General features: G+C 38.8%; 1 protein-coding gene across 2 annotated transcripts in view; it reads left to right on the forward strand.

The window, feature by feature from the left end:
* LOC129732843 (piezo-type mechanosensitive ion channel component) overlaps positions 1 to 17,506 on the forward strand; it is a 77,148-nt gene that overhangs the window by 22,306 nt on the left and 37,336 nt on the right. For both annotated transcript variants that reach the window (XM_055694168.1, XM_055694170.1), the window contains exon 3: positions 8,185 to 8,279. In XM_055694168.1, coding sequence (XP_055550143.1) covers positions 8,216 to 8,279 — 64 coding nt within the window. In that variant the 5' untranslated portion in view covers positions 8,185 to 8,215. The remainder of the gene's footprint in view (positions 1 to 8,184; positions 8,280 to 17,506) is intronic.

Genomic DNA, 17,506 nt, shown 5'->3' on the forward strand with positions numbered 1-17,506 from the left:
TGTGTGCAATCTGTGTCACGTGAACGTTCGTTCCCAATGTGGGCATGCTTGTGAGCCCAAAAATGCCTACACTTTTGAAGAGGTTGTTGTTGTATTGCCTTTTTGATACGTGCTTGGCTTTGGAACAGTTTTTTGCGGCTTGTTCGCTAAAAGTTGTCAACCAACCGGTAGCCTAATTATGTCTCCTCCTGGACATTAACGCGTATCGTTGAGACAAGAGCGCTTAAGACTGATTTTATCGGACTAAGAGTATAAAAATCATGACCAGACGGATTGATTTTAACAAAAGTGAAGGACTACCCTGCGTTGAACTGAATCGTATCTGATTGCACTGTGAAAGTCCGGAAGTGTTTTTTTTTTTTGACGTAGGACTACGTCTAACCGCACTATATTGAGATACATTCTGAGAAAACTAAAAACCAAGGTGTAACGCCGGAATGAAAGATTTCAAACGGTAATACTTGTGTAACCACATGATGGATTACAATGATCAATATGTCGTTGGATTGATAAAATGATGGACATTTTTGTGATACTTCAGTGATCATTATTACTTAATTGTTCAACAGTGAAAATTAGTGAAAACTTTCAAGATCGAATTTCCCCTACAATGAACCAATCACGTGCGAGCATGCCTGGCACAGACTTCATGAGTAGACACAAACCATGGCGCATGTAAATTCCCATCGTTGAGTAAAATTAAATTAACTTTCTTTATAAATTTAATAAAAGTCTTGAAATAAAATTGAATTAACTTTCTTTATAAATTTAATAAAAGTCTTGAAAAATGCTGCGACCGCCATGGAATTCGATTTTGGTCTTACATTACAACAGTAATGCTGCCCGTTAAAACAAGCTAGCGCACCGTTTCTGAAGCAAAACGAACCTGTTATTATTCACTGTCCATTCACTGGGCTCGAAATTCCCATCGTTGAGTAAAATTGAATTAACTTTCTTTATAAATTTAATAAAAGTCTTGAAAAAGACTGTTTGTAAACTGCGTGTTAAAGTTGTCCAAACAGGAACATCGGGAGTCCGCCAACTGCAAACAGAAATGCTGCGACCGCGACGCGCACAGGTCTAGCTCAAAATGCGAAATGACTGAACGCGCGGACGGTTCTTTTCGTTTTATACTCGCACACTGGCAACTGATAAGCTCCGCCCGGTTTAATTTTTCTTTCATTTCCTTAGCTGCATATGTTCCCGCAATCACACGCAATGAGAAATTATCTCAAGCAATCTGCGGCGGGACAAATGAATTCAATTTAAGTTTTGATTTATGACGGCTTGCCACTGCTCGTCAGAACCCCCAGAAACGATTTTAAAACACTAATAGCCATGAAATTCGATTTTGATCTTACATTACAACAGTATTGCTGCCGGTTGAAACAAGCAAGCGCACCGTTTCTGAAGCAAAACGAACCTGTTATTTTTTTAACAAGACTAGAACGAGCCAGTATTGTCATTCGCTGGGTGAGGGTAGGGAGAAGCTTTGTGCTGGATATGTCGTTGCAATGAAACCTCATGAAAATAGAGCTGTGAAGAAATTAAAATCAATGATTTGAGCATGTAAAAATCAAAGATGTGGTAATTCTAGTTTTCTTTCCTCTTGCTCACTGTGTTGTGTGTCAATGAACGATTACTCGGAGTAGTCCTACGTCAATAATGCGGTTGTGTGTCAGATATAACCTTCTACTTTTTTTTCGACAGGTTGATATATGCTTTTTTCGAACACGTTAATGTTGATGACATTTTGACAAAAAAAAAACAAAAATTTTCTGATAGTCATCTCCCCAATCAATTCGTATGTCGTAATAAATTATAAAGTTTAATTAGATTATTGAAACTTTATTCTTTTGTTAGAATCTTCTCTAACATTCAATGATCTACATCCGATAGTATGGATCAATTTTCGGTACAGCAATTCTATTTTAAATTATATTTTAACATTAATATTGTAATTTGTTTTGAGGAATTTTATTTTTGCCATTCTTATTACCTCGTGATGCGTCAATTATTTTAAACAATACCAAGTTGTTTACCATAATCTTAAATGAAATCACAATCGGTGGATTACATAATCACTTGGTCTTAATACTACTTGAGCCCTAGGTGAAAAAAGTTTTATGTCGTTAAAATTATTGTATTTTTGCTAAAAATAACGTGTGGCTTCGGCAGATTTCCATTCGAGTTTCTCAAATCGGGCCATTTATGTCCTATGTTTGAAATGCCCACCTCTATTGGAAAATACCACCAGAATTTCCGCGATCACGATCACTACTGCTACCCTGAGTAATTTTTCCGTTGCATTATTTATACCGAATATGATTGTGGCTTTCTTTGTTCCGCACACAGTAACGATGAATCATTATGAAGTACCATCATTGCATTATCTACACGCAAGCAGCATTCCACTCACCTAGTGCAAACATGAGCAACGATGCGATCAACGATCAACAATAGCGGGCAGAGATATTCGTAGACTAAAAATCGCTACCAATTAGCCGGGGGACATGACATTGACAATAAGGTGAGGCCGGTACTTTCGAGAGGGAATAGTGTTTTAAAGACCTCTCAGGAAAACATTCAATTAGGCGATTCCGGATGTTCATTATTTTTTCTTTTTCAAAACTCATGTTAGCTAGTCTTCTGAGTTTAAATTTTACGGCGATGATGTTGTAAGAATTCATTTTATGGTGCTTCTTCATCGTGCGAAAAAAACGCGTGTCCGGCTTGTCAAGAACATTAATTCAAACTGATGATGTCATAATCTAACTAACGAAAATGAACACCGAACTGGCGAACTTCGAAACGAGGAGCGACAGATAGAGAGCGAGGAAGTTGACTACTTCGGAATTTTAGCTATCGGTACACATCTCATACTACCGTACAAGAATATTTGGTCAAAGGTGTGTCTAGTGTAAAAGCACGCAAAATTCACTTCAATTAGTTAGATTTGACAAGTGCTTTATGCTGGGAAAAAAGTGGAAATGCTAATCGGAATAACGTTCGGCAAATTCCTGTCGCTCTGCATGCGGAAGGTTATGAATGATCACGAACCCAAGCTTATCGCTTCCGTTGCTTCCCCGCCAGTAACCGCTAGCACAGAAGATTAGCAATTCAAATTGATTACCCATATTCGCAACTAGCCCTTCGCGTTTTTGTTACAAATGTAACTTTTTTTTCTTTCTAAATGTTGAGCCGTGTAACGGACATGCTCCAGTGAAATGAGATTAATTTTATTCTGTTTGTTTGATGCCACTCGACTCCCGGGTTTGCTTTTGATGTCTCGTACGAATCAAGCAACTATTTACTTTTCATGTTACTTTTTTTAGCATTCTACTAGCTTGTTTTATTCAAACATTCTAGAATTTTCAATTATGAGAATAAATAAAGCGACAACCGAAAACCAATTTTTATTTGTCAGTTGTTTAATGGTACATATCCGACCGGCGATGATTTATTTATAACATTCCTGACAGTCAGCGTGCCGCATGTGTGCTGATGTCATACTTTCAACGATTCTTCCAGCCAATACAATAAAGGCTAGGCACATGGGAATGAAACTGATTATCGTTTCCTCGTGAAGCAGTGAGTGTAAATCTCCGGTCTGTGTAAACTATTTCCAATGCACAAACGCATTTCGCCGGTTCGAGCGAATCATAACAAGTGATCTTTGCACCCGAAATGGTAATAACCTATCAGTGTATGATTAGAGTGAACTGGAAATGTTTGGATTATTGCAACTTTTGGCGAAATTGGCACTGATTAGCACAGTGAAGTTTCCACTGATACTACAAAATGATCACTTATAAACTGTCGAAATTGTGTCACGATAAAGGCTTTTTGCCTTTCTCCTAGAAAGGTATAGCAATCACTGGAAAAACCGAAGGTATAAAAGTGGTCTCAATGGCCGAATGTCATATACCACTCGACTTCTTTCGACGAACTGAGCATTTTCTGTATGTATGTATGTATGTGTGTATGTGTGTGTGTGTGTGTGTGTGTGTGTATGTGCAACTTTTTTTTCTCACTCACTTTTCTCAGAGATGGCCATAGGTTGCTATTGAATTTCGTTGTAATCGGATTTTTAGTTTAGAGGTTATGTATCAAAATGTAAAAATCACGAAACATCAATATCTCAGAAACCACACAACCGATTTCAATAAAACTGGTTGCAAATGTTCGGGATGTCTTCAAAACCCTTAACTTTTGAATTTCGTTATGATTGAACATATGGTTCAAAAGTTATATAAAGAAAAGTTATCCTGAGGTTGTTTGAACTCACTCATTTTTCTCAGTGATGGCTGAACCGATTTTCACAAAATTGGTGTCAAATGAAAGGTCTAGTTGCCCCATAGGTTGGTATTGAATTTAATTGCAATCGGATTGTAACTGTGTCCGTTATTCATAAAAATGTGAAATCACATAATGAAAGTAAACATATTGACTTTCTCCTAACGATCACTGGCTAATTAAAAGGTAGAAAATGGTGGTGGTAGGTGTATATGTTTGTGTGTGGGTGTTTACGTGTGTATGTGCACCTTTCTTTCGCACTCACTTTTCTCAGAGATGGTCTGACCGATTCTTTCTATCTTGGTGTCAAAAGAAGGGTCTATTTGCCACTTAGGTTGCTATTGAATTTCATTGTAATCAAACTTTTAGTTTTGGCGCTGCGTCAGAATGTGAAAAACGCTCTTATATCTCAGAAGCTATGAACATAGTTGAATTCAAATAAATGGGCTTTTAAACCCTTAAACAATGAATTTCATAATGTTTAAACATGTGGTTTGAAAGTTATAGAAAGAAACGAAACCCGCAGGCTGTTTAAAACTATAGCTACGATCAAAATATGTGGCCTCAACATCATTTAAATTCAATGTTTTACTATTTCAATGTTTGCGGCCTTGCTCGGGAATTTAGTTGAAATTAAAAGTCATTTCTTTCATTTCACTTTTTGCCTTTCTCCTAGAAAGGTATAGCAATCACTGCAAAAACTAAAGGTATAAAAGTGCTCAAAAGGGCCGAATGTCGTATGCCACTCGACTCAGTTCGCCGAGCTGAGCATTTTTTGCATGTGTGTGTGTAACGCTCTCCCAATCTCACTCGATTTTCTCACAGATGGCAGAATCGATTTCAATGAAATCAACTGCAAATGAAAGGTCTAGTTGCCCTATAAGACCCTATTGAATTTTTTTGTAATCTAATTTCTAGTTTAGAGGTTATGTATCAAAATGTGAAAATCACGAAACATCAATATCTCAGAAACTACACAACCGATTTGAACGAAATTGGTTTCAAATGAACGGGCGACCTAAAAACCCTCAACTTTTTAATTTTATGAAGATTGAACATATGGTTCAGAAGTTACAGAAAGAAACGTGTTCTGGAGACTCTTTAATCTGTGAAAACTGTGAAAATCACTAAACTTCATTATCTTAGAAACTACACAACAGATTTGAACAATATTGATATCGAATGAACGGGATAGTTAAGGGTTAGCTGATGAATTATGATTGAACACGTGGTTTCAAAGTTTGGTTCCCCATACGTTCCCTTTTCATTTGATTGTAATCAAACTTAAGCAACCCACGGTGCTCCCACAGACCGTTATTATAAAATAAAATGCACCAAACAATCTGAGTACACCAATCGATTCGGTATTACGTCCAGAATCTCTGGTCAAAATTTCAAAATCATCGTACGGTACATTTTTGAGTAATGCCCTTTTGAAGGTCGTAAAATACAAAAAAGTGATATAAAAACGACGAAATACTGATTATAAAGCACGTATTTAACAATCATTTTATGAAATACCTTCCAAAATAGTTTGTACACATTCCAAGGGTTATATTTCAAGACATTTATAATTGGTGAAAAGATTTATTTTAAAATCCCACAGTGCACAGTGGTCTAAATTCTTAAAATCGTGATCACTTAGATTTGACTGTGCAAAATTGATTTTATGTACTCAATGTCTTCAGCAAAATTGTTTCATAGAACAAGGCCTTACTTTTGGCGTTTTTAGTTTTTCGATCGATCCACATAACAGTTAGATAAAAAAAATATTTTTTCTAATTTTCAATATACCAGATAACTTCCTTTAGCAAAGTTGTGAAAAACTTCAAAAGAAAAACAATTGCTATCTGTACGATGGACACGACAAAATAGAGTTTTTCGTGGAACACCTCTCTTCAAAATTAGTTTTTTGTCTATAATTTTGTCTGTAATGGTCAAAACAATGCAAAATGTTTTAAGATTTCATTCATTCAACTAAGATTCTCTCAAGACTCTATGAAATTTATTGTTTTGACAATAATAAAATAAAGTTATAGACAAAAAACTTATTTTAAGGAGAAGTGTTCTACAAAAAACTCTATTTCGTAGTGTCCAACGTACAGAAAGGACATCGTAGTATTCAGCAATTGTTTTTCTTTTAAAATTTTCCACAACTTTGCTGAAGAAAGCTATCTGGTATATTGAAAATTGGAAAAAATATTTTTTTTATCTAACTGTTAGGTGGATCGATCGAAAAACTAAAAACGCCAAAAGTAAGGCCTTGTTCAATGAAACAATTTTGCTGAAGACATTGAGTACATAAAATCAATTTTGCACAGTCAAATCTAAGTGATCATGATTTTAAGAATTTAGACCACTGTGCACTGTGGGATTTTCAAATAAATCTTTTCACCAATTGTTCATGTCTTGAAATATAACCCTTGGAATGTGTACAAACTATTTTGGAAGTTATTTCATAAAATGGTGGTTGAAAACCGTGCTTTACAATAAGTATTTCGTCGTTTTTATATCACTTTTTTGTACTTTACGACCTTCAAAAGGGCATTACTCAAAAATGTACCGTACGATAATTTTGAAATTTTGACCAGAGATTCAGGACGTCATAACGAATCGAATGGTGTCCGCAGATTCTTTGGTGCATTTTTTTTTATAATAACGGTCTGTGGGAGCACCGTGCAGCGGTTATCAAAGTGGTTAAAGAACGTATCCGGCGAAATCCAGGTCGGTCGGCAAGAAAAATGGATCATAATTTATGCATAGTCATAACACTAAAAAATATTGATCTGTTTTAATTATGTGGCATAAATAAAGTGTATCTTTTTTACGGTGCACTTTGTAAAATTTACAATCCAGTTTTTTAACTTTTCGTTATGGGCGGAATTTTTATTTCAAATTTTACATTGTGTCATATTTTGTGAAATATTTTCAGACTATATTTTTCCGAATTACTGATTATAACTTTTCTGAATATTATTTATATTAACTTTGATTTGATATCAGGTTTTTGAGTTCTAAATGACTGAAGTAAACAGTATTAGAAAAGAATCACGATGTATTCATCAAACAGTGGGTAATCGGTGCGGTAGTTGGAAAGCCACGAAAGTTGACTAATCTAGCCTAAAGACCAACGCTCAGCCAAGCAAGTAATGCCCTCTGTTTTCAGGACATAACCATTGTTGATTACTTGTAAGTACAGGAGAAGAATAGTTGCGGGAAAGTATATAACTTTGCCAAAAAACGCTGAAATCATCATGCAAACTTTATCATCATTATTTTACTTTGAATATTAAATCGATTATCGTTTCTAGAAACTAGAAAGCTATATTTTTTCCAAAGGTTGTATAATTGTAAACCTGTGCATAATATTGTTAGTGAGTATACGTTATGAATTTCCGTGCAGCAAAATTTGTCAAAATATTAATCATGTCATAGTCTTGTACGTTAAAATGTTACCCCAATTGTAGTACGTCAACCATTGGTCTGCTTGACCAAGCCTTCATATTCGCATTTATCACCGTCACGAGTGTCAAGAGTTTTTTTGCTACTGTTCTTGTTATAGGGAAGGTCGTTTGCGCATTCATGATAATTATGTGGAGTGTTCATCATACCTGTTATTATAAATGGGCACCTTAGTGTGCATTAATTAATTAAAACCTAATCGCCGAGTTTGCTGGACGCGAGGACAACCCATTTTACTTTCTCTCTCTCTCTCTCTCTCTCTCTCTCTCGCCTCGCAAACTGGTATTATTTTTCACCTAGCTGTCGCTTATATGCGAGTATGTAGTTAAGGTGTAAAAAGCTGTCGTTACTATAAATAAGTACATGTTATACGCGACCGTCTAATTAAATTATGTTTCTCTTTGGCTCTCGTTTTTTTCCTTACAGAAGTACAGTGAGGCTGGACATCGCCCCCAAAATGGCCAACTACTTCGCCTGTTTGGTGATCCAGCGATTGGTACTACCGCTGATTCTGGCAATATGTGAGTATTAATGGAGGGTTAAGCGAAATGTTTATTTTGTTGAGTTTATAGACCAATTATGGTAGCGAAAGAAAGAAAAATAGGTCAGCTGAGCTATAGGAACTCGGCTTACAAAAAAAAAAAAAAAAAAACATAACCATCGTCACGGTAAGACAACGGTAAGGCTAGGTCTCCCCAATCACAAATATTTGATGGAATTGTTATGTAGCATCCGTTTCTTCCCTCTGCTATGAAGGATAGCCATTTATGCTTAACCGGGAAGACAAAAAGACAGGAACGGCGGACAGCAAAGCTCAGCAAACCCGACGGTGTGCGTGGGAAATAGATCGTGACACGCCGTCGTCGGCCGGTCGGTGTGAAATAATCGTAGCAAATAAAATAAAAGTCGACAATATAACCAGCCGTCGGAGGCACCACGCGTTACCTTTCCTACCTTGTTTTTCCTTACATAATGGACGGTTTCACGTGGTTTATTTATTCACTTTGTTATCCTTTCCAACGTGGCAGTGATTTTAGCTTCCCGGTGCTGGCGCGCGTCGTTTCTGGTTTCCATTGTCTTAGGACTCGTCATATTACCGCTCCATCCCGATTGATGAGGTGTACTAATATGCTCTAGAATGTTTTGAAATTTTTCTAAGCTAGACCGTACTAAGATTAGTTTAAAGCTTTTAGTATCGAGTTCCAGTCGCTACTGATGCATATCTATGTCACTACCGTTCTATCCTCTATCACCTGTTTCCGCTGAAGCAATTTTCGTTCGCTGCAAGTAAGGGAAAAACCCAGGAAAGGATTACCGCCCGACTGACCTTTTCCCACTTTCTTCGCCTTGAATGCGGGGCGCACTGGTTGAAAGAACCATGAATGGAGGGCCGGCCTGTGCACTATCGTCGTTCCATTGAATGCTCATCGTCCCCGTAGACAAGCCCATCTGATAATTGAATGAGCGCCGAGCGACACACAAACAGTTGCTGACGGCCTGCCTGCCTGGTGGCCAGTTCTGCAATCGATAAATGATTAATCACATCTTGTGCGTGAATGTCTTTTGACGTGAAACAAGATCATAAATCTGTTGAACATATGGGGCACGTGCAGCATCGCTAATTATTACGCTTTGGATGCTTCGAGCAACTGTTCGTGACCATAGGGTTGCGTAAAACTGAAGGGTTTGCTATCTGCTTCTAACTATCTCAAACTATTTCATTACCGGGATTGATATTTGCAGAATATCATTGATGAATCACAAACCCTAAATCGGATTGTGTTGTATTTTTTCAACGGGAACATGTTTCTCATAATGAAAAAAAAGTAAATAATGTAAATTTTAACCAAATTGTCGTGTTTTATTTTTTTTGGTACAGGATGATTTTCCAGTGTTACTGACAGCCAAATTATGTGACTGTACTTGTACTTTGGAGGTTTCGTGGATCCACTGACTGAAAGGTTCTTAACCTTTTACGATTGTGCCGCCCAAATGCTGTTTGACGTTGTTGTAACACATTTGATTCGCGATTTTGACGGTTTTGAGATTTTATGTAAATTTTTTCTGCTGTCAGCATCAACAGAAAACAGAAGAAAAAAAATCAGAAGTCTAACGCTTCAGTAAGCTTCTAGGTCCTTAAGCAGCTTGTTGGAGAGAGAGAGATCAAGAGAGAGAGAGAGAGAGAGAGAGATAAAAAGAGCAAGAAGGAGATTAAAAAAGAGAGAGGATAAGAAAGAGAGAGAGAGAGTGAGAGAGTTGAAAAGAGAGAGAGAGTTGATGAGAAAGTGATGACGAGAGAGATACAGAGATAAAGAAAGTAATAATGATGAAGAGAAAGAGAGAAAAAACGAGAAAAAGAAAAAGAAAGGGAGAAAAATAGAGAGAGGGAAAAAGAGAGAAAGAGAGAGGAACAAAGAGGTAAAAGAGAGAGAAAGAGAGATGAGGAGAGAGAGAGAGAGAAAAATGAAGAGAGAGAAAAAGAGAGATAAAACAAATAGAGGAAGAGAGATAGAGAGAAAGAGAGTTGAAGACAGAGAGATGAAGAGGTATATAGGAAGAGAGAGAAATGAGAGAGAGATGAAGATAGAGAGAATGAAATGAGAGAAAGATGAAGATAGAGAGAATGAAATGAGAGAGAAATGAAGAGAAAAAGAGAGAGATGAAGAAAATTAGAGAGAAATGGAGAGGCTAAGAGAGAGATAGACAGATGAAGAGAGAAAAAAGGATGGAATTAGATGGGAAAAATAAGTCAGAAAAAGAAAATTACAGAAAAAAAATTGGAGAAAAAAATATTAAAAAAAAAAACGAAATATAATCATAGAAAGAAATTATGACAGTGTGCAAAATAAAATGTATAAAAGTAACTTTTTTTTTCTTCATCTATAGTTTATTTGACACGGCACAAATACAATTCAATGTTTAACGGCGCCAATTATATCTGGTTGCTTACTTTCTAAAGTATCTTAATAACTAAAAGCAAATTTTTTATCCTCGCTGCCGACTACGAGCTGAAACTAAATCTAACTTAAAGCTAGAATATTTTGCATTAAAAGCACAGGTTTGCTGTTTCATGATTTTCATTGCCATAGGTAAGCAGCATATTAAATTTGTTCCGCTGCTGGGCCAAGATATTACGGACTGGCATATTGGGTTGTTTCCATCGGGCCTTGAGAGTATCGTGCGGGTCTAATTGCTGTTTCCGGATCCGGGGTCTTAACGTGTTCTTGTCGTTTGGTTGGATGTAGGCGGAAGGGGATAGGACTAAACTGGGGCGTGGATGGATTTCAGGAAAACGTATATAAGGGACATGTAGGATAGGTCACGGCTCGCCAAGACATCACGAACAGGAACAGCCGGCTGCCTACCTTCGGCCTGCAGGGAAGCTATTAATCTAGACCTGGCGTCACGGTGTACAGGGCATGACCAAACAACGTGCTCTATGTCGTGATAACCTTCACCACAGGCACAGATACCACTCTCCCCGAGCCCAACACGACGGAGATGCGCGTTAAATCTATAGTGATTGGACATAAGCCGGGACATCACGCAAATGAAATCCCGACCTACATCCAACCCCTTGAACCACGGGTTCGTCGACACCTTGGGGATTATGGAATGTAACCACCTTCCCAGTCCCCCCTTGGTCCAAGAATTTTGCCAACTGCTGATCGTATTCTGACGTACAAATGCAAAAAATTCATTAAAGGCAATTGGTCTTTCATAAATATCACCGTTCGTTGCGCCCACCTTAGCCAAAGAGTCCGCTTTCTCATTACCCGGTATCGAGCAGTGAGAAGGGACCCACGCTAAGGTAATCTGAGTAGATTTTTCGGATAAAGCACTCAGATGTTCCCGTATTTTCCCCAGGAAATACGGAGAGTGCTTAACATCTTTCAAATAATGGTCCGTGGGCATTTTTTCGATAATCCCTAGGGTGTACTGAATTGCAGCTAATTCTGCGACGTAAACAGAAGCAGGATTATCGAGCTTATGGGAGACGGTTAAATTGTTATTGAAAATACCGAAGCCAGTGGACCCATCAAGAAGTGATCCGTCAGTGTAGTACATATTGTCGCAGTTGATGTTTCGATATTTATTGGAAAAAATTTTAGGGATCTGCTGCACGCGTAAATGATCCGGGATCCCACGAGTTTCTTCTATCATGGATGTATCGAAAAACACAGTAGAATCAGAAGTATTTGATAAGTCGACACGATTTGGAATATTCGAAGAAGGGTTAATATTTTGGGACATGTGATTGAAATTCAATGTCATAAAACGGGTTTGAGAATTAAGTTCGATTAACCTTTCAAAATTTTCAATCACGGGACGGTTCAAGACCTCACATTTGATTAGAATACGAGAAGACAGGCTCCAGAAGCGGTTTTTCAATGGTAGTACTCCAGCTAAGATCTCCAAACTCATCGTATGGGTCGATTGCATGCAACCCAAGGCGATACGCAAACAACGATATTGTATTAGCTCCAGTTTGATCAAATGTGTGTTTGCTGCGGAGCGGAAGCAGAAACACCCGTACTCAATAACAGACAGTATCGTTGTTTGGTAAAGCCTTATAAGGTCTCCTGGGTGGGTTCCCCACCATTGTCCAGTTATTGTACGAAGAAAATTCACTCTTTGTTGACATTTTTTCATCAGATACCTCACGTGACAACCCCAGGTGCCTTTAGAGTCGAACCAGACACCAAGATATTTGTGTACAAAAACCTGAGAAATCGTTTCACCCATTAATTGTGTTTGAAGCTGAGCAGGTTCATGCTTCCTAGAAAAAACTACTATCTCAGTCTTCTCCGGAGAGAATTCGATACCTAGCTATAGCCCAAGCAGACAAATTGGCCAAGGTATCTTGCAATGGTCCTTGCAAATCGGCAGCTTTGGCTCCTGTAACAGAGATTACACTGTCGTCTGCAAGTTGTCTTATCGTGCATGAATTTGCCAGACATTCGTCGATGTCATTTACATAAAAGTTGTAAAGAAGGGGGCTCAAACATGAGCCCTGGGGAAGACCCATGTAGCTAATGCGAAAAGTTGCCAAATCGCCGTGCGTAAAATGCATGTGCTTTTCGGACAACAAATTGTGCAAAAAATTGTTCAAAATTGGAGAAAATCCTTGTCGGTGAAGTTTACCCGAAAGAATGTCAATAGAAACGGAATCAAAAGCCCCCTTAATGTCCAAGAACGCAGACGCCATTTGTTCTTTGCGAGCATACGCCAGCTGAATATCTGTTGAAAGCAACGCAAGACAATCATTCGTCCCTTTGGCACGGCGGAAGCCAATCTGAGTATCTGATAGTAGACCATTTGATTCGACCCAATGGTCTAAACGACGGAGTATCATTTTTTCCATCAATTTACGGATACAGGATAGCATTGCAATCGGCCTATAAGAGTTGTGATCAGAAGCTGGTTTCCCTGGTTTTTGGATGGCGATCACCTTCACTTGCCTCCAATCCTGCGGTACAATGTTTTGCTCCAGGAACTTATTGAACAAGTTCAACAAGCGCCTCTTAGCATTGCCGGGTGGATTCTTCAACAAGTTGAATTTGATTCTATCTAACCCAGGCGCGTTATTGCTACAGGACAGGAGGGCAACTGAAAATTCTGCCATCGTAAAAGGTGATTCTATCGCGTCGTGGCCCGGAGACGCATCACGAACAATATTTTGCTCAGGAACAGAGTCCGGACATACTTTTCTGGCAAAATCAAATATCCACCGACTTGAAGACTCCTCGCTTTCATTGACCGTTACGCGATTCCGCATTCTTCGGGCTGTGTTCCAAAGAGTGCTCATCGATGTCTCCCTCGACGTCTCGTTCACGAACCGACGCCAATATCCGCGTTTCTTTGCTTTAGCCAGGCTTTTAAGCTTGGTATTAAGTTCCGAATACCGTATATAGTCGTCGGGTATACCTCCCTTCTGGAAGGCCAAAAACGCGTCGGATCTTTGCGTGTAGACATCGGAGCACTCTTGGTCCCACCACGGAGTGGGAGGCCGTTCTTTGATTGTTACGCCAGGATATTTCTTCGTTTGGGCTTGCAACGCGGCGTCGAAAATCAAGCCCGCGAGGAGGTTGTATTCTTCAAGTGGTGGATGATGTTGAATCGACTCGACCGCTTTTGAAATCATTTCCTCGTATAACTTCCAATCGACATTCCGTGTGAGGTCATACGGAATGTCAATTGGTCGCATGCGAGTTGACCCGTTTGTAATTGAAATAAGAATAGGCAGATGGTCGCTACCGTGAGGATCGAGGATTACCTTCCATGTGCAATCCAACCGTAGCGACGTCGAACATAAGGATAGATCCAAAGCGCTTGGGCGCGCTGGAGGTTTCGGGATACGTGTCATTTCGCCGTTGTTTAAAATAGTCATGTCGAAGTCATCGCAAAGGTTATAGATTAAAGAGGAGCGGTTGTCATTGTAAGGGGAACCGCAAGCCACGCCATGAGAGTTGAAGTCTCCCAAAATCAAACGTCGCGAGGGAAGAAGTTCTATTAAATCAAAGAGCAGCCGTTGCCCAACCTGTGCTCTGGGGGGAATATATATTGAGGCAATACAAAGCTCTTTACCTTGTATTGTCATTTGACATGCGACAACTTCGATGCCTGGAATCGAGGGGAGGTTAATACGATAGAAAGAATAGCACTTTTTAATCCCTAAAAGTACTCCTCCATATGGGGTGTCTCGATCAAGGCGAATAATATTAAAATCATGGAAGTTGAGATCAATATTTGAAGTAAGCCAAGTTTCACAAAGGGAAAATGCATCGCATCTGTTTTTATTTATCAAAACTTTAAACGAATCAATTTTTGGTAAAATACTTCTACAATTCCACTGTAAGACAGAGATAGAATCCTTCATATACGCAGTTGAATTAGGCATCGAAGGATACAATCGCTGCAAGGAGGGGCCATTGGGCAGTCAACTGCTCCAAAAATGATCTAACTGTTGGGAGGAATGCTGTAAGTAAAAATTTTAATTGGATCGGGTACATTGAAATTTTCAAAAATCCAGTCCACAATGTCAGAAAATTTCACTAATCCAGAGTTTGTTTCATCAACTGGATGTGCAACAGGAACAACTGGGGCTTTAGATGTTTCTGGCAGTGCTGGGAACTCCTTCTGGGACTTTAAATTTGCAAGCCCAGGAGGAGTTTGCTTCGGTTTTTCCGCAGCACTGTTTGGTTTGTTCGTACTTTTCATTACACTTTGGGAAATCTTAGGACCTTTACGGGGAAGTTTAGGAGAAGAAACATTTTTCCTCTTCCTAGACTCCCCAGGATTGGCATAAGATGTTCCCGCTGATGAATCGTCAGAATCGGTTTCATCAGAGGACAACAGATCAAAGGGGTTCGATGTTATGGTAGAAGTGGTCACGGTCTTCTTCAGCATCTCAGCAGAAGAACGCTTTGAACGCTCCTTAAGTGACCGCTTGATTTTATCTCTGCGCTGCATGTACACCGGGCATGTGGAGAGCTCATGCTGGTTTTCCCCACAGTGAATACATTTTTCAGCATTAACACTGCAATAATCTTCCGCATGAGTCTCCCCACACTTGCTACATCGTGCCTTATTGCAGCAGTAGGCGGCTGTGTGGCCTAACTGCTTGCAATTGGTGCAATTCATAACACGGGGTACATACAATCGCACAGGCAGACGAACCCGGTCGATCGAGACGTGGCTAGGGAGTGCAGATCCGGCAAACGTAACACGAAACGAGTCCGACGGAGTGTAAACTTTTTTACCGCCGACGAGAGACATGGACCGCAATTGCTTACAATCCAAAATCTTCGCCTGTGTTTCGGTATTTTTTAAGCAACCGGTTGCGTTTTTTTAGGATACACTCGACAGACAGACTCGAATCGGTTATGACACCGTCGATCTCCACGTCTCGTGCGGGTATGTAAACGCGATACTCGCGTGTGAAGAGCTCAGAGCAAGCGATAGCATTGGCCTGTGTCAGATCACTGACCACGACACGGAGCTTGTTAGGTCGGACCTTGGAAATTTCGGTCACGGCCTTGTACCCCTTCGTCAGGTCTTTAGAAATTTGCAGTATGTTTAATCGCTTTGAATTCACTCCTGCCTTTGGACGAAAATAAACAGTATAGCTGCCCTGTTGAGATCCGTCCGGGTAAAGCCTGGGGCGAGAGGGGACTAGAGAATGAACAGGGGAGGGGGTAACAAAAGGCTCAGGGTCAGGGGGGCTCGGGGATGGTGGCACGGGAGGCGAGGGAACTATATCCATCGCGCTAAATGTAGTGCACTAGCGCCGACAAGAACACGTACCTATTTACTTCTTCCTTCCAGCAGTGGTTGTCCGATCGTTCGAAGCTGCACCCAAAGCAGCCAGCAGCACCAGTACAGCAGCACCAATACAGCCACCAGCAGTGAGCCGGGTGTGAGATCACTCAGCACAGCGACACGACTCGACTGTCAAATGATGGCCTTGAATTAGAAAGATCTATTCACTGTGCACAGATCAAAACTGCACCTGGTATTTCGCACCAATACAGCCAAAGTTGCGAGCCGGGTACAGAACGTAGCGACACAACTCACAATCTAGTTGGCCTTTAGCGCAAATAATACACTCTTTTGTTTGGCTATTCGTACACACGGACCGGATTGTAATAGAACGACCACTTTGCACGTCCGTTTCTGTCGAGTGTTCGACGCGGAATGATAAAAGTAACTTGTTGAGGAAAAGAAGCGTACAAAGGAAAAATAGAGAAAGAAAAATTGAGGGCGTGAAAACTAACCACAGAGGAAATTTTAGGGATGCATATAATGATGAGCAAAAAAAAAAACGTCGTGATAATCGCAATCCTTTAGAGGAAAAAATTGAAGGGAGAAAAACACGTAAAAATATAGAACAAAAAATTAAGCGAAGGTAAACTTAAAAAAAAGAAAGAGAGATTGAAATATAAAATTTTTAAAATTCATAATGATTAAAAACGATTATAATGTATGAGAAAAGAAATTGGAGAGAGAAATCGCAAATCAAGTAAAATGAGAGAAAAAAAGGAGAGAGAGAGACAACTTAGAAAAAATACTCGAAAAGAAGATATAGAAACCAAAACTGAAAGAGAATCAACAAGAAAAAATGGCACAATAAAAACGAATGAAAAGGAAAAAATCAAACCAGAATAGTAAGAAAATAAGAGAATTTAAAAAAAAAGGAATATAACAGCGAAAGAAAATAAAAACAAAAAACACTTTTAAGGGTAGAGACTAACAAAGGCGAGAATTTGAGGGATGCGTAATTGAAAGGAAAAAAAGAAGAGAAAGAAATTGAATAATAAAACTTAGGAGATCAATAATAATAATGAAAAAAATAATCAATTGTGAGATCATCAAATAGGAGGAAAACGGAAAGAAATCAATTATAAAGAAAAAAAAATGGTGGGAGTTATACTCAGAAATTGAAGAAAACGGAGAACAAAATTTAAAAATGATAATGAAAAAAATAAAGTTTAAAAGGTAGAAATTAACAAAATGGAAAGTTCAAGAGATGCATAATAAAAAAAGAGAAATTGGAAAAAAAGAAAGAAATTGAGAATTTAAATTTAAAAGATCAATAAACATAATAAAAAAAATAAATTGTGAGATTATCAAATAGGATGTAATCGAAAAAAGAACAATTATCAAGAAAAACAAAAAAAAATAGTGGCTGTTATACTCAACCAAATTAGAAAAAGAGAGTGAGAGAAATTGGAAAACAAAATTTAAA

The sequence above is a fragment of the Wyeomyia smithii genome, chromosome 3 (assembly GCF_029784165.1).
Source record: "Wyeomyia smithii strain HCP4-BCI-WySm-NY-G18 chromosome 3, ASM2978416v1, whole genome shotgun sequence".
Classification (NCBI taxonomy): Eukaryota; Metazoa; Arthropoda; class Insecta; order Diptera; family Culicidae; genus Wyeomyia; species Wyeomyia smithii.